The following is a 24,134-nucleotide window of genomic DNA, read 5'->3' on the forward strand; positions in this document are numbered from 1 at the left end:
CCGGCCCGGCCCCCGCGCCGCCGCCCCGCCCCGCCCCGCGCCGCCCCGCCCTTCACAGGTTCAGTCCGTGCGTCCGGCCGCCGAGCGCTCAGTCTCGCTAGCACCTTCCTTCGCCGCCGCCGCCGCCCGAACCGGCGCGGCCTGAGCGCGGGACGAGCCTGGGGACCCGCGGCCTCCGGCGCCTTCACGCCGTCTCGGAGTGGATAATGCTGTGAGGCGGCGCCGCGCCGGCCGACCCAGCTGGATCTGCTCGTCGCGGGCAGGGACTGCGTGCGCCCTCGGGAGGCGTCGGTGCGGGGCGCCCGGCCCCGGGGGCTGCGAGCGGCCGGGATCCTCGGGCTGCTGGTGAGTTGCTGCCTGCCCACGGCTCCTTTCTCTCTGCCTGTCTGTGAGTCTGTCCCACTGGTGGCCGTGGCTGCTTCCGGCGTGCGCAGTGTACTAGGCTTGGAAACACACAAGGAGTGGGGATACCGAGGGCATCGCCTTCCCAGCTGGTGTCCAAAGGACCAAAGGGGGCATAAAGCAAGCCGGGAGGGGTTCGGGGGACGCGACTAGGACGCAGGGCTCAACCATTTGTACCCACCACTTTTCAGGGTGGGGCTACACGGCTACACAGCACCCTCCGAGCTATTGACAGCCATTCTGGGCGCGTATTGCATTTTTCCATCTGAGAACAAGCCGCACATGGCTACCGCTCCCCTCCCATTGTGGATTGGCACCAGGGCCGCACATGGGTGCGCTGTGCAGATCTGCGGTGACAGTACCCACTGGGTACCCTCTCCTCACTCGACCGGGGCCTTTGTGGCTGGGGCTGCAACCTGCAGATCTGGCAGTTGAATTTTTAGTGTGTGTGTTGGTGGCTTCGGAACAGCTGAAGCGTCAAGATTTTTTTTTTTCTCCTTGAGACAAAGTGTCTTGACACAGACTCGTATCAGACATGTGAGGACGAATGGATCTGGCCAGTCTTTTTTTCATTATGAATAATACTTCATCTCCCCCACTCCCGACTTTCGGAGGCATGCGTTTCATCTTATAAATAGAAAGTAGCATAATTTTTGGCAGGACCTCCTTTATACTGTACGGTCTAGGAGAGGTCAGTTTAAAAATAAATATGCACTTGAATGTTACCGTTACCGAGAGCCGGGCTGTGGCTGGGACAAGCTGCATGGACAGCAGCATCAAAGCCGGGAGCACAGCTGTGTTGAAAGGAGTAAAAGCCCCAGAGTGCAGCCCAGGCTGTCAAGTAATTACATTTTGTTAAAAAAAAAAAAAAGTGAATTAAAATGAGGGCGGGAATAGGAATGTCAGGAGGATATTGCAACATGAACTTTTCCAGCCCTGGTGTATTTGGGGGGAGCCTCTGCTGTGTGTGCTGAGGGTGAAGGGGTTTCTGGGGAGGGAGGTGCTGGGTAGGGGGAAGGAACTGATGAATGTGTTAGGGAGACAAGGATTTCCTTCCCACCCCGAGCTCTTAGGCCTCACAATATCCTAGAGTTTCTTGGAGGTGCTGCCTTTGAAAAAGAACAAAAATGAGGAGAACAGCTCATGTCCATATTTGAATAGCAAAGCCAATCTTAGGGACTTCTTAACATCACTGGGAGACAAAAGCCTCGCTTTGAAGCTCTGACGATGCCCCAGGGGTATCCCTAAGGCGATTTAAAAGACTCCTGTAATGTTCTAACTTAATAAAGATCTTTCATCTAATCAACCGGGAAATGCAGTTTCTCTTCTTTTCTGGTTGGTCCCAGAGGTCTTCTCTTTGATACCACCTGAAATTGATATGAGCTCTTATTGGCAGTTAAGAATAAGCTACACAGGTGTGTGTGACACAAGCCCTTGTCAGAATAGATTTAAACACTCAGAGATAAGTTGGGGCAGTTGTGAAATAAATGATAAATACTGTATGGTCAAGGAACAGTCGAGAGTTCATTAAGCCTCCCAAAGAATGTAGATTTCCCAATAGCCTCACTCATTGAATAAAACACTCAGTCCCAGCCCCTGGGCTCCCAGATAAGAACTTTAGAGAAGAAATTTGGAGGCATTTCTGGATCCATGACAGTTTCTGTTTTCCAGTGGTATCATCTGCAAGAGATTTACGTTGCGAATTCCATGATTGGAACATGGTGCTGTGGCTGTGGCAGCAGCTACAGACATGAAGTAAGATGAGTCCCCCTTCCCACAAAATTGGAGCAGTGGGATTCTGTTTTGTGTATCCATGGAACACGGAAAGACAGCTAGAGTAATGAGCATTGTACTTTTTTTTGCTTTTCATTGTAAATTGAAATGTGGCGCAAGATGAGTAAATACAAAGCTGTAAAAATTATTGCAGAAGCGCTCACATGAGCTTGTTGGACATATCTGCTCTCCAGCTTTTCCTTTAATGTGCTGTTTTATGTCCAGCATGTTCACAAAAGCAGCCCTTTTCTAAAATTCTTGGTGTTCAATAGCCTTGGGGATAAAGTTGTTTTAACCTATAGTATCCAAAGGTTTTGACCAGGCCATAAATTTCTCACAAACTCTTTGCCCAGTAGCCGTAACATGTACCCAGTGGGTGGAATACAATTCATAACCTGAAGAACCTCCAGAAAGACTGCGCTGAATTTTTTTTTTCATTGTTAAACTTCCTGCTTTCAGGCTGATTTCATTTAGGCCTGCCTGCTTTCTAACCAGACTCCTGTGGACCTGTTTATTCCTTGATTGAATAAGAACTTCAATCTATTTTTAAATGCAGTAGGTTTGCAAGAGAACAAGTATAGTCATTTGAAACTACTAGATTTAGCCAGCCACAAAATCTCCTTTACGAAGTACTGAAGCCCAAGAATTCTCATCTGTCACACTGTTCACGCCTTGGGTTGTTAAAGGTACTTCCTACATGAAGCCTAAATGCTGAGCACTCTTCTCAGCCCTTTACGTTAACTCGTTTATTTCTAGCAGTCACTCTGTGAAGGAGAAACTGTAAATATCCCCATTTTACAGGTGTGGAAACTGAAGACAGACCTGTTAATATAACTTGCCAAAAATTAGACAGTAAGGAACATACCTAAACGTTCGTATGCAATTTAACAACCCAATACATGGATGTTGGGGGGTTCTACATGAAAGTCAGCACCTCTGTGGGGTAAGGAGATAGGAATAAACCCTGAGGCTAAGAAACCTCTCAGTCGGGCTGCCTGAGCTCCTATGCCGGGTCTGGTGCTAATACTCGTGTGATTTGGGGCAAATTACTTAGTCTGTGTACCTTGGTTTATCAGTTATAAAATGAGGATGTTAATATTACTCTGAGCATTAAATGAGTTAAAAAATGTATAATGCACTCAAAGTGCCTGGTCCGGACTAGGCACAATAAAAGGTTGATGCTTTCATTGTTGCTTTTGTTTTCATCCTAGGTGCTTAATGCTGGTTCTTTCATTTACTATTCCTAACTACTCTTCGAGGTAGATAGTATGGTTCTTATTTTCCAGATGGGAACACAGGCTCAGAAAGGTTTACTAAGTTGGCCAAAGTCACACAGCTAAGAAAATAGCAGAATCAGGTTTGAATCCAGGTCTGTTTGACCTTGTACTAAATACCATATCCCCACCATCAGGAAGGAGGGGCAGAGAAACTGTTAAATCTGACTCTTGTTAGGGTTTTTGGCCTCTGGCAGGAGATTCTTTCCCAGTACTCTGTATCTCGCAGTACTCCGCCCAATGGAAGACGACAGTAATTGCCAGCCTAAGGGAATACCATGTGAATTATTCTCTTACTGAATGTAGTTTAATCCCACAGTATGGCAACACTCTCCTGCAGTGGATCCTGCGTCAAACTGCAGAATCAACGAGCAGTTTATACCATAAACAAAGAGATTTACTAGGCGAAAATGTGGGACTCTGGAATGAGAAAGAAAGCCCTGCCACAGCCGGAAACAAGGCATTTGGGGGTCCAGGCATGCAGTGGAGGTTAGTGTGGACCACATCCTTGCTTTGAAGCTCGAGAGGGTCAGGGGTAGCAGAGTTCAGTAACTGTTCTGGATGGTAGCTCCTTGAGGCCATGACCACAACCACAATTCCTGACCCTTCAGTCCCTGGCACTCAGTGGACATTTAATCCATGTTTTGAAATGACGTTGCTCCAAGATGAGCTAAAGCAAGGGGCAGGAGCCACGAGTAAGCTGGGCAGGAAGGCTCTGTTCTTGGCGGAAGTTGGGCCTCCTTACAGTTCTGCATATGGCCTGAGCGCTTCCAGATAAGCTTCTGGTGAGAGAAAGAGTGAGTAAGGAGGCCTTTAGACCTGGAGGAGTGCCCCAGTTATAACCCACAGGGGGCCTGCCTGGCATCCGCTGCCTTTGATACTGTGGGTGTGTGATTAGCTATAGGAGACTGCTCAGATGGAGGTGGGGGTTCTGGAAAGGATGGCTTGCAATATCCCAGGTTGCCTCCAAACAAAGGGTAATGGCCTTAGAGCCGTCTACCTCCATTTGGAATCTTCCCTTCTCCTGCCCCCATCCTTTAAAGGCTACAAAACGAAACGATAGCCCACAAACCAGAATAAATTATATAAGTAGCCAAATAGTTCGCAGCAATAGTCAGGTATGTTTCTTTCCTTAAAAAAAAATGACATATTTCTTCATTGCCATGTTTCACCAGAGTCTCGTGATAATGGACTGATTTGACAGTACGGCTTAGTGGAAAAACAGTTTTAAAAATTAAACCGTATTGTTTTATAATATGAACCATGATGTTAAAAAGTTTGTTTCTGAATGGCCAAGCCAACTGATGAGTTTGAACGCTGATGAGTTCCCAGGTAGTATTTGCATGATCCTTACTGCTTGTCCAAGTCATCAATTAATAGAATCCTCAAATCCCAAATTTAAAATTTTAAAAACCCAGATTTTCAGTGATTTGGGTTTTATTTGCATCTTTGAGAAACTCATTATTAGCCTTCTCGCCTTTGGTTCTTCGTTAAACCGTGTTGCAGAGCTCAAACCCCTGCAGTTAGCTATCACTGCGCTGCCCACAGCACCCTGAGACATGGATAGCATCAGAAAAGCGTTCTTTGGGAAACCAGTTGGATTAAGGTTCCTTTCTGCAGGGCTTTTCAGAGCATCTCATATGCCACCATGTACAGTGAATCTCCACAGGAGGATAACATCCAGAGTTCTCAAATCATTTTGCCCACAGAACAGCTGGCGGGACTAGTCTAGCAGGAACTACGCTCTGGGAACCATCGAGCCAGAGGCAGAAGCCCTGCTCTGCAGTCTGCCCTACGGAGCTCAAGGAACCCAACGACCTTTTAGAGCCACAAGAAGACCAGAAGATGCCAGCAAACACCCCATCATTCTGCTATTCGATAAAGCTAATGCAGAATTAAGTGGAGACAATCAAAGAGGAACTAAAGATTAGAAAACATAGGTTCTGGTCTTAGCTCTGACCCAAATTGTGTAACTGTGACCTCTTAGGGTCTTTTTCTTTTTTTTTTAATCTCTGAGATGAAGCATTTGGTGCTAGATGATTTTAGATAATCTCTAGTTCTGGAATCCAGAATCCATTGAGCCAGAATCAGTGGTACCTATTAGCATAGCTATCTTGCTAATAATAATGTAAAAATCCTGGGTTGAAAAACAAACCAGTGCCGATTTCCAGCAGAGCAGCCTGAGCCAGCGAGGAAGGCAGAGCACTTCAAAGTTAGGCCTCTGTTTAGACAGCTTACACACTGGGGAATCCGTCATGTTCTGGTGACAACTTGAAGGTCATAGTTGTAGACACATCGTGCCAATGATAGATCACTATGTGTTTAGTTGAAAAAGACCTGTTCTGTTCAAATCCATTATAATCATTTAGGCTACACGCATTTTTTAAACAAGCAAAGGCGTTTTTGGTAAAATGTGGCTTTGCCATTTTGAAATGTATTTGATTTCTTTCCTTTTCATTTATTTTTTTAAACTTTTTTTTTTTTTTTGCAAGGGTCAGTTCAGACTTATAACATTGATTTTAACACAGCAGGAGATGAGGCTCTAAGTCCTTGACAGGCCAACTGTGTCACAAGGCACATGCTGCCCTTCTGGGTAGGCTCTATCCCCTCATTGGTGAAGAAGTGGGGGCAGCGGAAGGATGGGGGTGCAGAGGAAGTGGATGGACCTTTCCAAGCTCTCTCTCAGCTCTAAACTGCTGTGGTTCTCTTATTCTATTTCCTTGTCTCTGAGGCAGTTCTCATAATGTTTTGTACCTTCTCCTATTGTAACTGTGCATTTAAATGATCATTTATTAGCGCTTGTGGCTGCTTAATTAGACTTCTGGCTCCTTGAGGGTAGGGACTGAATCTGGTTTATCATGGCACTCATCTTTTTTACAGTAGGACTTAATGAAAAAGCGGCCCATCTCGCCCTCACCGTGTTATCTGATTCTGCCTGGAGCAACGTCTTGTCTTGGTGTTGTCAAGCTAGAAATCGTTTTCACTTACCTAACTTATTGAGGTCTTGCCTTGGTAAAATTATTCCTTCCCAGGCTACGGAACATTCAAATTCGAAGAAAGGCGCCTCCAGCCCTTTGGTTCTGGTGTCACTATCACTCAAGGTCCTCTGAAAATCAAGCCACCACCGGAACTTCCTCAGAGTCTTGGTGGGGCGCTTGCAACCTCATCAAAGCTCTCTTGTGCTGGGTGTGATTGTGGTGGTTTGGGACCACGTATCTGCTTACAGCACAGGCCCAGCAGCCCCAGTGCTGAAGAGGGTAAGGGTGGGTGTGTTTCCTAGTGCTCGCCTGGACCTCTCCAGCCACGGTTGTATTTATTGGTGTCTTCATTGATCATTTGTCTCTCCACCCTGGAATATAAGCTCTGTGAGCACATCATTGCAGTAGCCTCAATTCCTAACATTGTGCCTGGTGCTTAGAAGGCTCTCAGTAGATGTTTGTTGTTGAATAAATATTGTTGAATGTGAGTGACTAGCCAGGGGCCAGATGAAGGCATGCGGAAGGCTGTCTCCAAAGCCTGCTTGAGTGAGTCAGCTAAAGCCACATGTCCCACTGTGCATGTCATAGCACCAAACTGGAAACTCTTCTCTTGCTCTCAGATGACTTCAGAGTGAAATGTCTTCTAAAATAATGTTGGTTTTTGGCCTTCTATAAGTTTAGTGTAAGTTTATGCTTATGGGTGGATTTCGTTCTGTTTTCCTCATGAAAAAGCCCTTAAGCCGTGGGCTCACCTGAGGTGGCTGGTGGTGTTTCACTTGCCAGCCTGGTGGAGTGCCACTGCTGACTTATCTCAGGGGCAGCGTGTGGAGTAAAACAGTGACTTCTTTCCAATTCCAGGTTTTTGCTCGGAATGGAGCATTAGGCTTGGAACTAGAATAGTTGGCGATTTTCACCCTACATTCAAAACAATCAGTTTCGGTGGTCAGATCCCAAGGTCTAAAAGAAAGAAAGTTGGGAGAAATCCCCACGGTGAGCTTCCAGCCTGCCTTGTTCCTGACGTAGCTCTAGTTTTTTGGAGTAATTAATAATAATCGCCCCTTCCATTGATTGTGAGCTCACTGCCCAACAGGACTTTGCGTGTTGTCTCCTCCTAAGAAGACACTCACTGTTAGTGTCCCCACTTTACAGATGAGGAAACTGAGCCTCCCAGAGACAGTCGCTGGCATTGCTCTGTGCCCTTAGTTTAATACCAGGAAGGGTGAGAAAAGTGATGAAAATTTTATAAGCTGGCAAAGCGTAGTTTGGTTCTAAGTATGGACTTAACTTCGTTAAAAAGTATTATATTTTTTCCTTAAAATTCCCTAAAAGCTAGATGCTTCTGCGAACATGTAGAATCATAGAACCCTAACATTTTACAGGTGGAAAGGCCCTTATCGCAGCCCCACTCTCCCATTCTGACATGATTTCACCCTAAGAGTTTGGGTGACAGAGAACACATATCGTCTTTGGCCCAGTCCTCTTCCAGACTTGTTTTTTAGCCAAGGAAAAGAAAGAAAATCTTCACATAAGTCCAATATATTAACAGATAATAGTAGAATTTCTTTGGTTGACGAGGCGGAAGGGGAAGGTAGGGATGTTGGCTCTACTTTCTCAGTCTCCCTTCCCTTCACCGGGGTCTCAGCAGCCTTCCTTCAGCCCTCAGTGTGCCAGGGAACACAGTGTGAGGAACCACCGTCCTAAAATACTTTGTCATATTAAATACAAATAAATCATAAGGACAAATCTATGATCGTATCAACTCTTTGTATGGACCTGTAGCTTACATGCACATACCAGGGGCTGCTACTTCAAGATAGGAACATGGAATAGAAGATGTCTACCCTAGCTCCTGTCCCAGTGCTGGCATGCTCACCCTCCCCCACTCCCTCCCTTCCCTCTGGAATCCCTCAGCAATCTCACACTTAAGGGAAAACTTCCTGTAATGGGCCTCTCCCATTCTAGGACTATTAAGTCAAGTTTTAGACTTCTTCCTTATGTCCAGTCCTGCTCAGCCTCCTCATGAACCTTAATTGCATGCCTAGTTCTTTCCTTGGGACCATACAGATTCCCTCTCACCTGACAGCTTACCAAATACTTAAAGAAAATAACAGTACGCCCTTACATTTTTCTTTATCTGACCAATAATTGTTGATTGTAATCGTCCCAACTCAAAGAAGACCCATTTGTTCTCAAGGCTGGAAGAATTGGACCTGGAGATAGAGGATGCATATAGGAGAAGTTAGCCCTGGTCCCGTTGACGGAAGGAATTATCCTCTGATCAAGCTGGAGGCAGGTAGGAATCCCTTCCAATTGTGGAGCTTGTTCACAGGGCAGACACAACCGACTGTGGTCCCATCTGCAACCATTTTATTGATGACTGCTACAGGCAACATTTAAGGAGAAAATGGAAGTGGTTATTTTGGCAATTAGAATGTATTTCAGTAGATGTTCTGGTTTTTCAGTTGGGATAAAGATAGTGCTTTGTGTTTGCATAGCCCTCTCTTGTTATGAAGATTTTCACACTCAGCTCTTAAAGTTAGCTGTGAGATAGGCAGGTTTGGAGTAATTATCTCCATTTACACAGGAAGTAACTGGCACCCACGTGTCTGGAGTTCTACAGGGATCCTACAGGGCTGGCCCAAAGTTTTGGCTCAGTTCTTCCACCCTAAGGGCTAGACCAGCAGTGAGAGCTCTGGCTGCTCTTTTGTTTGCCCACACATTCATTCATTTTAAAGGGCGTTTTTTTTTTTTAACTACCTAATGGCACATTGATATTCAAAACAACTCTTTTTTATAGAATGTCCATTATAGTTTCTTGAAGTTCCTTTGTACGTCTTGGGCCAAATAATCCAGGTTCCCCCTTAACCCATTTCCTTTTGAAAGGAAAGGTCAGGAGAGCGAGCTCAGTGTTTCTCCAGGGCCTCTTTCTTGAAGAGTGACTGAAATATAACTAGGGAGTCTGCATTCAGGGAATGTATTGTCAAATTTTTCTTGAGTCTTGCCTGTCTCTCTAAGACTTATTTGCACACTGCAGTCATGGATAGAAGTCATTTCCCTTTCAAACAGCGTGTCAACAGATATTCTTTGCCTTAATCCCAAAGATCTGTAAGAACCTGTAGACTTACTGAGGCTTGCACTGGTAGGCTTTTAAATTCTTACCTTGCATGGATGGGGAAATGTTAGAACATCTTACAGAGGGAAAAATGAAAGAAAGCGTTTGCCCCGAGAGAAGAGGCTAACTCCTTGTTAATTGATTTTGTTTATTTTTTTCTGTAGGAGTCATAGAAAGACTCCAGCCTGCGTTTTCAGCAGGCCAGGCAGGGTTGAAGAGAAAGGAAGTCGAACTTTCTCATATGTTCATTCATTCAACAAACATTTATTCAATACCAACTATGGATTAAATATAGTTGTCTCTCCCGGGAGGAAGGCAGCCTAGAGGGAGAGACAAGTAGCGATTACAGTTGAGTGTTGGTAGGTTTGAGGTAAACAAGGTCCTACAGGAGCTCCGGGTTAGAGGCTCTGGGGAACTGGCAGGAGATGTAGCTGAGGGGTGGGCAGGACCCAGATTGCTAAAGTGAGCCTCATAACCTATCTTATCTCCAGGCTGCAAGGGTGGGGGTGCCATTGGAAGCTGAGAGTGACAAGGTTACATGAACATTCTAGATGGCTCACTCTGATAAAGACTGGAAGATAAAGTGGAAGGAGAGGAGGTTGGAGGCAGGGAGACAGGCGGGGAGGCAAATGTTCTTGTTACAGGAGAGAGATCTTTAGCTAGAAGTAAGGCCGAGTCAGTGGGATGGACAAGACGGGAGATAATGATGGGACTTGATGTGGAGAATGAGGCAAGGGGAGGAATTGGGGATGACAACTGGGGTCTGGATTTGGGTGACTTCCTGCTGTTCACCAAGAGAAGAAGGTACAGGAGGCGTATCTCAGGGCAGGCAAGAAGAGGAAAGACGGCAAATTCGCTCTGGGACAAGTTGAATAGGAAGTACTGGAGGGAAGCAAAGTGGAGATGTCTAAAAGACTAGGGGAGAAATGTCCAGTGCTGCTTTCTGTGAAGGATCAGTGTTTTCCTGGTTTTGTTTGTTTCAATTTCCAATCCGTCGTTTACTGATACTGATAGTGCTGTGCACAATGAGCAGCTGCTTGGGCCACATCCAGCTCCCCGCAAACCTGATGATCCATAGCTCCCAAACTTGTCAGTATTCTGACCAGCGAGAAAAATCCACAGATCATGTGCTTGATTGTTATGTCAAGAAGTTTCTAGAAGCTTACTTTCTGTTGCTTTGCTTAGCTTGTCATGGGCTGGCCCTGGTCCACAGACCCACTTAGAGTAGCGCTGGTCTAGACTTAGGTATGTGTGGGCTGAAGACACTAATTTGGAAGTTATCATTAGAGGTGGTAGTTGAAGCCATTTGCAGGAGGATTGTTGAGGGTTGGGGGTGGACAGCAACCATCCAACACTGAAAATACCAACATCTAAGGCAGGGGTTCAAACTTTTTCCGTAGAGTGTCAGTTAGTATTTTAGGCTTGATAGCCACATACAGTCTGTCACAGCTACTCACCTCTGACCTTGTAGTATGAAAGTAGCTCTACCAGGCTTTCCAAATCTCTGAGAATTGGGGCCAGATAATTGTTTGTTGTGGGGGGCTGTCCTGTGCACTGTAGAATGTTTAGCAGCATCCCTGACCTCTACCCACTAGATGCCCTTAGCACCACCGCCCCCGCCCCCCACCCCCCCACACAGTCATTAGAATAAAAAATATCTCCAGACATTGCCAAATGTCACCTGGGAAGCAAAATCACCCTCAGCTGAGAAACTACTAGCTGCAGACAACACATAAATGAACACATAGATGTGTTCCAATAAAACTTTATTTACATAAACAGGCCGGGGGAGGATTGGGCCCGCCTGTTGTACTTCTCAGACCTTTGACCTAAGGAATGGGCAGAGGGAAAACTAAAAGGGCTTATTTTATAAAATTCGAGGGCCTTTCATGTTCATAGCCCCAGAGGAGGCTCTGTAAGTGATCCAGCATAAAGAGAAGGGGATTTTTATTAGCAGTAGCTCTTATTTATAGGACCTTTGCTTACCTCATTCTTATTGAGCTTACTACCCACCTGGAGATATCAGACATAAAATCAAAAAAACAGAGAACAGGAAAAAACAGAAATATAAGCTCTACTGGAGCCCTAAGAAAACCTCCAAGCAAGGCAGTAATGAGCCTGGATTGCGTGAGGTGGGTTAGGGATTTCCTCTAGGAAGGAAGTGACCGAAGCAGGTCTTGGAGGATGTTATGAATAGTAGCTGATGGTAAGAAGGTGGGAGGACATTCCATGTAAGGAACACAGAGTTCTTGGTTTCGGAAAGTTAAGAGGGAAGTGAAGTGAAGTGTCAACAGCGAGGGAAGGGAGCTATTGTCCCTGGTGAAAGCCTTGTGGTTGTGTGCAACCCCATGCACGTGCTTCCTCTGGGAAAAGAATTAACGGCACTTAATGCTCTTTTCTAAGAACAGGATGTTTGTTTTTCTCCTTGAGGTTCAGGGGGCTTTTATTACTTCAAAATTTTAATCTTTTGGCTTTTCATTTACATAAAGTCAAATTCCTTTTGAGATTCTTTTTGACAAGAGCAAAAATACTGGTAAGTCCCAGTGAGTTGGAGTTGGAGAGGCTGGTGTCTGGGACCATTTTACTCATTCTTGGTTCCTGATAAGGTCAAGTCATCTCCTCTGCCAGCTGATGTTGCGATCATGGTGTATCATTTCCTCCTGATGCTTTTAGACTTCAAGACAGATAGTCTGGAATGGCCATTCCATTCTCAATCCACTTTTGTGTCACTCCTCAGTTATCCAGTCAGCAGCGGTTAAGAGCACAGACTGTGGAGTCCGGCCATGACTGAAATCCTAGCTCCTCCACATTTTGGCTGACTGACCTAAGACATGGGCTTAATCTAAGACTGTTTCCTAAGATGTGTGTTCCAATGCTTACCTGCTTGACCCACAGCAGGCACTCATATGTTAGCCATTACTATTCACATGTATAAATTCCTTAGAGAATGAGGCATTTCAAATTTGCCTCTTTGTAGAGGAGCCCCTGTAGACTTGGACTGGGGGTTGCCCCTCAGGGGCAACCCCACTCATCTCTCACGATGGAAGGTTTAGCAGGGGTTATGGATTTAAACACGTCTTAACTTGAAGTTCACTGTATGTACATGTTGTGGGAGGCAAAAAAATGAATAAGACCCAGCTCATGCTTACAGAAGAGCTCTCAGCCTAAGCAAGGGGGATGTTTATTTATTCAGCAAACATTTGTGTACATATATTTTTGTACAAATAATACGGGAGAGCCTGCCATGGAAGTGGGGTGAGAATCGCAGTAGCCACTGCCAGGTTCCAAATATACCCAGTGTTGGTGTGATGCGGAGCAGCCATGTTTCAGCCCATCCAACGAGCATGGATGGATGATTGTCAAGGGCCCTAGCAGGATGGGAGAATAGCATGGAAATCCCTTATCTGTCCTTCACCCATTAGGGAAATAGAGTATTCAAGGGGCCTAAATTTGAGGATGAGCTCTAAAGGCAAAGGATGAGGAACCCAGCTCTTGATGGTGCTATGGATCAAGTGACTGTACTCTGAATTTCTGGATATCTGTCAAACCTGTTATTTTGGATCATTTGATATTACTGTTACTGGAGCTGACATTTCTGTAGAATAATTGCTGATTTAAATATTAGTAGTTTTTTTGTGAGCAACTTCACAAGTTACTTGCTTTTCAGCAGAGTTTAGAAGGAACATCCTAGCTGAATATTGCTGAAAACTTCAGTCAAGTTCTCTTCCTTTATTGATAGTGTCCTTGCAGCTTTGCAGACCAAGTCAGATCCATCAGTTACAGAAGCATGGGAGAGCAATTCACAGTAATGGCCTTATTAACGTAACTCATGTAACAAACTGGAGTGTCTGCCTTGGTCCTTCTGACCAGCCCTAAGGCTGAATCCCATATAAAAATAGTCATGATAAAAGAGCCAGGCATTTTGAGGGAATCTGCCCTTCTCTTACCTTGTTATAACTGCCAGAGTTCACTGCCCATATTGAGTCCTCTCCAATAACTCATTTTAATAGGGAGAAAGGGTGTAATGGTCTCTCTTCAAAAGTGCAGACTTGGTACTTTGAGGTGGATATCCTGTCTTCCAATTTTGCTTCTAAGACATCTTTCAAATCGTACAATTAGATCCTATAAATGTGAAGAGTATACACAAATTAGCAGTGAATCTCCCATATGGTATTTGTGGGACTCTCTCTAATCAGGCTTGTAAAAGAAAAATAAATAGGAGCTGTAGCTGAATCATAAGTGAGAAGTCCATTTATAAATAATTGAAGGTGAGATGTATCATAGACTTTCTGAGTGGGCCTATAAAATATAGGCTGCTCAGTCTGGCTGTAAGTTCATTTGCATGACAGCTGGGCAGCTGGGTGCTGAGCTAATAGCCTTTTACAGTCTTGCCACATATAGCTATGTCTTCAGTTTAGATGCTATGGGGAGAGGATAAGAATCTAAAAATAGAAAAGGCATCTTATCTTCTCATGGGTGGAGTAAAACAGACTGAAAATATGGAAAGCATCCCCTCAGGATGCTGTTCACTGGGTGTTCTTGGGTTACATTTACTTCTGTCTTAGATTTTTATTTAAGTTCAATATTGAATTTCTATTACTATGATTTTTTGCCCCTTGAATTTTAAAATTTTGTCTGATTCAGAGAAGCCCTTCTATACAGAGATTTGCAAAAGGATTGGCATGAGCGCCCTCATTGTAGTAATATTTTAGTGTTACTAAATATTACTATTACTAAAGGTTGGCTGGTCATTCCCATATTAGTAAAAACACAGCCATCTTCAAAAGGAAAGTCTTCTAGGGAAAGACTGAGCGTTTTTATAGGCAAATGTGACATGGGGCTATAAGCAAATCAGGAGTGATAGTGATAGTATTCCCTTCTAGGAGACTCGGAGGGAACAGGGACTAAACACCACCTGCCATGCACCATCACAGAGGCTCAGAGTCAAGGCTGCAGCCCCCTGGCAGACTCCCCTCCCATGCCTTGCTCACTGCCCTCTCCCCACGGCAACCCATTCCATCTTTTAAGGTACCTGGCTTCTCCCTTGAAGAAGCTAAAATTGGTTCCCTTGTAGCTTCTGTTTAGTAACCCTAGGATCTCAAAGAACAAGTTAATCCCTTTTCCATTCTAGTTAGATGGATCCTTTGGCTCCCCAAAGCTTCGTTTTCCCTCAGTATTTGAGTTTTCTTCAAAGTGCTCCACTTTGAAGCTTCTCACGTGTTCACGACCCAGCTCCTTGTCTCCTGCTTGGATTCCTCAGACGTGTAAGAACATGGTCCAGGTCACCTGTGCCTTCTAAAGTGTGGAGCCCAGGGTCAAATACAGTTTCCTGGGGCTTATCACAGTGGAAGTGTCTTCTGCTTGTTGGCAGCAGAGAGAGATACCCCAAAGGTGGTTGGGGCTTCTTGGCCAAGTCACCATCCCTGGGACTATTGGTTCAGACTCTAGGAGGAATAATTTAATGTTTTTGCTTCGGGCTCAGATGGTATGGTGGTGCTGTGTCTGGGTGCTGGGAAGAAGGGCGCGCTGACGTAACACTGAGGCAAACTGAAAAGTGATCAGAAGCTAGGATGTCGTTGAAGGGTGTGACAGCTAAGCACAAGAGGGGAATTCAGCACAGGCTCACTTCCCACAAGAAGAAAGGAAAAGGCCCGCAGGTCCCTCTGGACAGGCACACCCCCCCCTCCCCAACCTGCCCCTGTTTTTATACATGTGTGTTTTACATTAACACTGCAAGACATTTTTTATCCTCTCTCCACTAAGAATTAATCTAAAAACAATTAGTAGACAAACCAAACATTCCTTTCTTAAAATAAACGGAATTTTTTAAAGTCTCTACCTCTTTGTTCTTTTTCGAAGCCCGGTGAGTTGTCAAGACTGTCATCTCTACGTAATTCAGGAACTGATTTTTGAGTGTGTCACTTTTTCATAACCCTTTGTTTTTCCCCACCACCTGTTTTGGTCTTTGCAGCATCATTCTGATTACCAAAAGCATGGTAAGGAAGTGAAGCAAAGGGCTGCTTCAGTTTTTTCTTCGTTGAATGATTATTACTGTGATTTCTCTTATTAACACTGTCATTTATGCTTAAATCAGTCACAGGAAACCAGAATTGTCTAGCCTAGTGCAGGAATGACTGCCTGACACTCTTCCTTTCTTATCAAAACCTTGGCTTTAGCTTCCTCTCAAGTCCTCTGTGTCTTGGAACCCTTGGGTTTCTCATGAATTCCTCTAAGTGGGGGCCTGTGCATTCTCAGCTGGACTCCATGCCCACACCCCTGCCGGACGGTCTCTCTAACCTTGATAGAGGGGGACGAGCAACTGACTGGGGAGTTGACTCTTGTTGGAGAATCTATCCTCTTCAAGACCCAGGAACTGGAAACTTGTTTTCAGGGGCATCTAATTTCCCAGATGACTATTATCTCGAATGTCATCTAAGGGGGAAAGGAGGAGCAAACAGTGATCCAAGAACTCAGAGAAAGGGATTATCAATCATGAATGGTTGATTTCAGGGTCAAGGGAAGGGTTTTTGAGAAAAGGCTACCCATAGGAAGATTACGTTCTCTTTCTCTCTCTTCTGATTTGAGGAAGATAGTGGGAATAGAGGAATGATAGCAATGCAAGGGAGCTGGAGAGCCAGGAGAGGCCCAAGTGTGGGCAGGAGCACCCTCAAATGGTTCATTTCCTGAGAGTTCATGATGGTAGTAGAGTGCCATGGATGCGCAAAGGCTAAAAATACTCCGTTTTGCTGCAGAATACCCAGGAGGGCTCGCTCACCACTTCTAGTCTAATAATCGTGTCTGGCCTATAAGCCCTTGCGATTTAGCTCTTCCTTTCCTCTTCTCCGACCACAAGAACATCCGCTTCCTTCTGGGCAGAGATCAAAGCCTCTTGGGTGTCCCCCTGACACAGGCTCTGCCGCTCTGATTCATTCTTCACTCTGTCTACTGCCCTGTGAGGCAGCCTCCTGGAGCCCAAGTCTCCTTTTCTGAAAATGGTGAGGAAGGACAGGACTTCGTTTTGTGGCATTTAGGACCATTCCATCATAGAATGTTGTCTACCTGCCTCACTAGCCACCTCCCAAAGAGGGAGCTGTACCCCCAAACCCCAGCGTCTCCACCTGCCTGTGCTTCCCTCCACATGGATGCCCTGCTGCCGGCCATTCTCCAGCATCCTTGTGTCTCTTGTCTGTTCTCATTTCCTTCTGACTGAAAACCCCTCTCTTGAGATCTTTCCCATTCCAAAAAATACACACTGGTGCTGCCTCTTTGCTGAACGCCTGATCACTACAGGGAGGAGTGACCTGTCCCTTTGCCGAGCTCAGCCCTCTTGTGAGGTCTTCATATATCCACATGCTGCCATCCCAGATTTTGGCTTTTGAACACATTTTCCCATACTAATATTTGCTTTATAAGTAACTCATAGTTTCAGTAGGCTTCTCAGGACTGATGTGTAAAATTGGTTCGTAAGAAAGTGCACTCTGAGCCTTTATCGACCCTTTCATTCATTTTTTTTTTTTAAATAGCTGATTCATTCATATGGTTCCAAAATCCAAAATCAGGGGCCGGCCTGGCCTGGTGGCATAGCAGTTAAGTTCACACACTCTGCTTTGGCAGCCCAGAGTTCACCAGTTCACATCCTGAGCATGGACCTATGCACTGCTTATCAAGCCATGCTGTGGTGGCATCCCACATATAAAGTAGAGGAAGATGGGCACAGATGTTAGCCCAGGGCCAGTCTTCCTCAGCAAAAAGAGGAGGATTGGTGGCAGATGTTAGCTCAGGGCTAATCTTAACAAAAAAAAGAATAAAGCCAATACAAATGTATCTATACACTTTTACACCTATCTTTTTTTCCTTTGAAGATATATATCCTTGAAGCTCTTTCTGTATCAGCATAGTAAAAGCTGCTTCATCCTTTCTTGGATCTGTGTACTATTCATTTATATGGACGCACCTTAATGTATATAACCAGTCCTCCCTGGGTGGACAATTGGCTTGCTTCCAACTCCAGGCTGTTGTAAACTGTGCTGGATTGACAGCCTTGTACATATATTATTTCTTGTGTACGTAAGTTGGATGAATCTCTGTAAGAGTGGAATTCTGGGGCCAAAGGCATGTGATTTGCAGTTCTGATAGATATTGCCAGACTGCCTGCCGTTGAGGTTGGACCTGTCCATGCTTCCACCATCAGTGTACACAAGGCCTAACTCCCACCCTTATCAGCCCAGGGCGTTATCACACATCTGTATCTTAAACAGACTTTGGAATGCACCCCCTTCATAATTTGGAAGCTGACTGGATTCTCAGGGAGTGTGCTCATTAAGTATCAAGACCTCAAACTCTGGAGCCTGCGCCTGGGCACTTTGGCTTAGTAGCCACATGGCCTTGGCGAAGCAACTCAACATCTGTACCTCAGCGCTTCATTTGTAAAATGGAAATGTTAACAGTAGCAGCCTCATGGGTTCTTGTGAGTGAGCTAGTACATGTCAAAGGTTGGAACAGTGGCTGGCACCTAGAGATGCTCTCAATAAATATTTACTGTCATATAAAGTGCTGGCTCCCAGGAGACGCACACATACCCTCTCCAGGACAAGCCACTTTGTTACCAGTGAAGAAACTGCCCATTAGGTTTCTGCATTTACGATGGCAGAGATCTTGAAAGAGCAGTCACCTGGGAAGAAGGGAAAGGGGCACGAATGTCCATTGATGAGCCAGGGAGCCCAGAATATTCAGAAAGAAAGGGAGGAAGCGGTCAGCATAAGAGATCATTGGTATTGGATTGTCTCTCCTGGAATCAGGCCTGCTTGGCCCCGAGCTGGAGGAGGAAAGATAACAGATAAGATAGAGGGACGGGCTCAGAGCTCTCAGATATCTTGCCAGCATCACATCGCAAACATCAACTCTTCTAAAGTTGTAAAATTGACATTTTTGCCCCAAATCCTTTTTTTTATTTTTTAACTTCCAGTGTCTTTGGGAGCTCTTAGTCCTGGCACATAGTAGAAATTCAATGCAAATTATTCTTTCCAATGTCCTAGAAGCCTACATCCCTGTCATGCAGTAAATGTATGTAAATATTTGTAGAAAGAAAGAAAAATGCCTTTTAAGGTATCTTCTTCTTCTCCCACTCTCCAGAATCTCACTGCCTGCAGCATTCCAGCTTCCACTCACCAACCCTTTTCTTTTTTCTTTTTTGTCCTTGCCCTCCCACCCTCATGTCCACATCACTGACATAAACCCAGCTTCTCCCAGGCTGAGTGAGCCTCTGGCTGGGGGCCTGCAGTGCCCGTGGCTGTGGCCAGGCAGGGACGGTGACCGGGCATCCTGCCTGGAGCCTTCCAAGAGCTGCAAGCCTGCCTCCCTTTTCTCCTCCTCCCTTTTCCTCCCCAGCACCCCCATTCAGCATTCAAGTACAGGGTGAATGTGAGTGATCCAGTCCAAGGGGCAGACAAGTGCTCTCTGGCTGCATCTTGATGGTATTTTTATTTTTCTAAATAATTTGAAATGCTCTGCCTCGGTTTCTGGCCTTGCATAACCCCCACTCCACCAGCTGGCCACAGGCAGCCCTCGCATGCCCCTGAGTTGCAGTGGATGCACTGTATCTTTCCATGGCAGCTGCCCTCCTGGCCATGTGTGCTGAGGACACCACTCCAGTGGGCAGCTGACCCTCAGGGCTGCCCCCACCTTCTGCGGGCCCAGCACCCCAGCTGCTCCTGCAGGCAGTCATTGTGCTGTGCCCAGAGGGGCATGAAGGCAGTGCCAGCTGCCCCTGGGTGGCAGGGTCCCTGGGCTGTTGTGCACTCACAGGGGAAGGAAGTTCTGATGTTTTAGCAGGAAGATCCAAGGTTTAAACTTTGGTTACTCTTACGAGACCCGAATTAGAGCTAAAACTCTGAGAGAGAATGTCTGGACCCGCTAGCATGTCTTCCTGTGCTGGGGTTTCCTGTCTTCTCGCTCAGTATCAAGCATCCATAACATGGCGTCTCCATGCCTTCCTGCCTGAAGTGGGCAGGCAGACCTGTGGGGCTCCTCCCTGTGGCCACAACAGGAGCACTTCAGGGAGGTGTGTGAGCCAGGGCCTTAGTTGGGAGTAAAGAGAAAGCGAGAGACAGTGAGTGTGTGGTCCTCTCTGGCAGCTTTGAGGTTAGCCCACGCTGGGCATGAACCCCATGGTGCTGCCTCAGCCTCCTCCCCACGCTCGAGGCTGGGGAAGGGGTGAGTCTCTCCAGCTATCATTCTCTGCCTTCTCAGGCCTGGTGCCTTCTTAGGCCTGGGCGCAAGCTGCTGCCCCAACAGAGCCACTTGTTACCTTGCCAGTGGGTGCTGGAGCACAGTTCTTGCCACCTGCCACGGGGAAATAATTTAAAACTCTTGCTGAGAGGAAAGAAATATGGGGCAGATGCAGACCTCCAGCTGCTACGAAGCAAATGTGGCTCTCTTCAAGGCACCATCTAACCCGACCCTCAGCGTTTTTATTTATTTATTTGCTCTGTGACCAGGGAGAGGTCACTGCAGAGCCATGTCAGGAACTCCCAGAGTGGGAAAGGTTTAGCTTTTCCATGTCAGCTGAGGTGACTGAAGAGTCGGAGGATGATTTTCAAGAGATGGAGAGTTTCTCATCTGTAACGTGAGAGCCTGAGGGCCCCAAAACCTTCTTGTAGCTCATCAGTTCTAATCGTGTCTTATGGCGTGTGCAGAGAGGGTGTGTTAGTTTTCTAGGTTGGTAACAAATTACCACAAACTTAGTGGCTTACAACAATACCCATGTATTGTCTCACAGTTTCTGCAGGTCAGGAGTCCAAGCATGGCTTAGCTCCATGGTCTCATCAGGCTGGGAACCAGCTGTTGGCACGGTAGTCTCATCAGAAGTTCGACTGGGGAAAGATCAGCAAGGGTCCCTCAGGTTGTTGGTAGAATTCATCTCCATAGGCCCTCTCTCAGCATGGCAGGTTACTTTTTCAAAAGTGGTTATGCTCGTGCGCTCTGCTTTGGCGGCCCAGGGTTTCACCGATTCGGATCCTGGGCGAGGACATGGCACTGCTCATCAGGCCGTGTTGAGGTGGCATCCCACATAGCACAATGGAGCGCTCACACCTAGAATACACAACTATGTACTGGGGGGCTTTGGGGAGAAAAAACAAAAACAAAAACAGTAAAGGGCGTCTCCAGTCTGCTAAGATGGAATCTTTTGTAATGTAACCTAATCAAGGTGTGACATCCCATCACCTTTGCCATGCTTGGTTGGTTACAAACAAGCCACAGGTTCTGCCCACTAAGACATTAACACCAGGAGGCAGATTATGGGGATTACCTTGGAATTCTGCCTACCACAGGGAGGGGACACAAGCTTATCAGTAAATGTTTCAGAAGTATTCCCAAATGAAGACCCAACCTATTACATACGATCACACTTTTTTCTTTGAAAAGAAGCAGTTTTGTTCTTTTCCTTCCATTCAGAATGCCTCCAAATCCTGAAATCCTTGACAGCCCCTCTCTCTCTGCCACACCTTGATTCCTGCTCCAGCTCTTTCGTTATCCAGTGTATGTCATTGAGAAAGGGTGTTTTTTTGACTCCTGAATCGGTTTTCTCATTTGTAAGAATGCATTTCACTAAGATTTTGTTGGACACTAGCGTGTAATAGTCACTGTCACTAGTAAATTATATTTCCAGCCCCTGTCTTTATAGGACTATTCATTTTATTGCATTAATTTTATTTATATACAGAACTTAACGACGAAGTATTATTAGTCCTGCTAGTGTGAACACCAAAAGAGAAAATATATTTGAAAACAAATCCAGTCATATCTAAGGAGCTGGACTCAGTCTGGTCGTGTGGTGACAGCAATTCTTATAATAGAGGGAAAGGATTAAAACTTTAGACGTATCCAGAAAATTGTGTTCATGGCCATGTTTAAAAAGTGCTGATGTCATATGTTTGGGGTTTTTGAATCTATCTCTCGTTCCCTCCTCTTTTTCTTTTTTCCCCTGAAGTAAGACTGAGATTAGTGGACCCTTGTTAAGATTAAAGTTTTTATCCTACTTGATGGAAGGAAGCAGCAAAATAAAGCTCAGCTTTGGTTGGGAACTGGTCCTGCCATTGTTTACAGGCTCTTGTGAAAAAGACAGGCCCAAGTAAACCCAGAAGGGCCAGCTAATTATAACCTGCTTTGGTTTCTTTTCCAGGTTTCTCCGTGTTGCGGAAGGGATTGGATGATGTAACTGGCTTTTCAGAAAGCTGCACTTGGCTGTAACCCCAGGAGGGTTTCTTAGACCCCCTCTCATTTCAGAGCCACTTCTGAAGCTACTTGAGAAAAATGATGTGACAATTCCTATCAGAAACGATTTTCAGAAACATAGAACACCTGTGAAGAAAGTGGCCCTTTTTCCCTTTTGCAAAATAGACATTCTCAAATTCCAAAATGCCAGCCAAGACCCCCATTTACCTGAAAGCTGCCAATAACAAGAAAGGAAAGAAATTTAAACTGAGGGACATCTTGTCTCCTGATATGATCAGTCCTCCCCTTGGAGATTTTCGCCACACCATCCACATTGGCAAAGAGGGCCAGCACGATGTCTTTGGGGATATTTCCTTTCTTCAAGGGAACTATGAGCTTTTACCTGGGAACCAGGAGAAAGCACGCATGGGCCAGTTCCCTGGGCACAGCGAGTTCTTACGGGCCAACAGCACCTCCGACTCCATGTTCACAGAAACGCCTTCTCCTGTGCTCAAAAACGCCATCTCCCTCCCGACCATTGGAGGGTCCCAAGCACTCATGTTGCCCTTATTGTCACCAGTGACATTTAATTCCAAACAGGAGTCCTTTGGGCCTGCAAAGCTGCCCAGGCTTAGCTGTGAGCCTGTCATGGAGGAAAAGGCTCCGGAGAAAAGCAGTCTGTTGGAGAATGGGACCGCCCACCAGGGAGACGTCTCCTGGGGCTCCAGCGGGTCCGCCTCGCAGTCCAGCCAGGGCAGGGACAGCCACTCCTCCAGCCTCTCCGAACAGTATTCCGACTGGCCGGCCGAGGACATGTTTGACCATCCTGCCCCATGTGAGCTCATCAAGGAAAAGACTAAATCAGAGGAGTCACTCTCGGATCTTACAGGTTCCCTCCTCTCCCTGCAGCTCGATCTTGGGCCCTCATTTTTGGATGAGGTGCTGAACGTCATGGATAAAAATAAGTAACAGGACGCCGCCAGGTATTTTCCTCTGGGGTCAAAAGTATCAAAAAAAAAAAAAAAAAAACCACGGTTGAAGAGAAGAGCTTCACTGGCTTCATTTGCAGTTGTGTGATGGGTTTTCTAAAATAACGTTCCTACAAAATATTTTTTTACCTGTTATGCCGTGTTTGCAAAAACAGTTTGAAAAAAAAACCTGTCCTGGCAAAAAGAGGAAGTGAGTCAGTCAGAAGCCATTTTCGGCGGGCATTGCTGATGTCCAGCTCACATTTTGTTTCCAGACACGTAGGAAATCTGGCTGGGCCAGGATTGGCACTAGCTGCGAAGGGCCTCAAGAGTCACATTCGGCAACTTTACTCTGCATTTTCTGAGCAAGAAAAAGTCAAATTTATTTAACACTTAAGCCTTTTTCTAGACTCTTTTCTATATTATATTGTTTGGGCTCACCATAGCAAATTCTTCAGTGTTAAAACTTCTCTCTGTTTTCACATTTGAACAACTTTATGGGTTTTGGGGATTTTCTTGTAGCTCTTATATTACTCTATATTACTATATATCTATATGGCAAAATTTTGACTGTCAGCTACATGTTGGTAAGACACAAGCAAAGTATTACTGTAACTAAGTTATTTTTAAAGTTAAAATATATTTTTAATGTGCCTTTGGCTTTTTATTGCAGAGTCTACATTTTATAGATGTTACATCCAATGTTGCCATTTGACTTGTTTCCATTGGGGTTGCATTGTAAGCTGTGTATATGTATGTTTGGAAAAGTGTATTCATATGTAGCTATATTATGTTTTTCTTCATCTGTTACCATACTTTTCACAGCAGCCAACAATGGATTGTAAAGTGTAAAGGCACAGATTACCCATGATGCTTCTGCAGAGACCACATAATGTTACTTGGAAATGTGGGTATTTTAGTACAGTACATACTTGCATTACATAGGTACTTCATACAACACAATAAAGAGTAAATGTTAAAACGAACTTGCTTGTTTATATAGTAGTAAACAAAAACATTAAGAGAATGATCATTTTTTTTAAGTCCAGGATGAGAAAAATTGCTTCTCTGAAGTGTACATGGGCCTTTCAAATAAGGTAAGAGGTGATTTCCAGCCACTCTGTAATTTTGATTATTTCCCAAAGGTTTGAGATTACAGAAACATGGCCCCTGAATTTTAGGAAAAATGAACATGTGAGATAATTTTTTTTAAGTCAACACTGATGCCAACCTCTCAACTCATGTCTGTGAATCTCCTCCCTTTAACACATGCCACAGCAAACTCTTATGACCCTAATCCTGCCCCTGTGGGACAGGTGTTTCCGTGCTGCAGGTCCCATATAGACAGGATTGAGGCCAAAAAGAGGGCAGCAAAGAGCATTTTCCCACCAAGGAACCAGAGATGCCCTGAGGA

At 45.4% G+C, this 24,134-nt stretch overlaps 1 protein-coding gene across 2 annotated transcripts; it reads left to right on the forward strand.

Annotated features, from left to right (window-relative positions):
* CDC42EP3 (CDC42 effector protein 3) lies at nucleotides 1-23,706 on the forward strand. Of its 2 annotated transcripts, XM_008516172.2 has the most exons (3): nucleotides 38-345; nucleotides 8,622-8,720; nucleotides 21,721-23,706. In XM_008516172.2, the coding sequence occupies exon 3, from the start codon at nucleotides 21,957-21,959 to the stop codon at nucleotides 22,719-22,721; it is 765 nt and encodes a 254-aa protein (XP_008514394.1). In that variant the 5' UTR covers nucleotides 38-345; nucleotides 8,622-8,720; nucleotides 21,721-21,956; the 3' UTR covers nucleotides 22,722-23,706. The 2 variants fall into 2 exon arrangements, with proteins under 2 accessions (XP_008514393.1, XP_008514394.1); XM_008516171.2 differs by lacking the exon at nucleotides 8,622-8,720 and having other exon boundaries at nucleotides 1-345.
* The last annotated feature ends 428 nt before the right edge of the window (nucleotides 23,707-24,134 follow it).

The sequence above is a fragment of the Equus przewalskii genome, chromosome 14 (genome assembly GCF_037783145.1).
Source record: "Equus przewalskii isolate Varuska chromosome 14, EquPr2, whole genome shotgun sequence".
Classification (NCBI taxonomy): domain Eukaryota; kingdom Metazoa; phylum Chordata; class Mammalia; order Perissodactyla; family Equidae; genus Equus; species Equus przewalskii.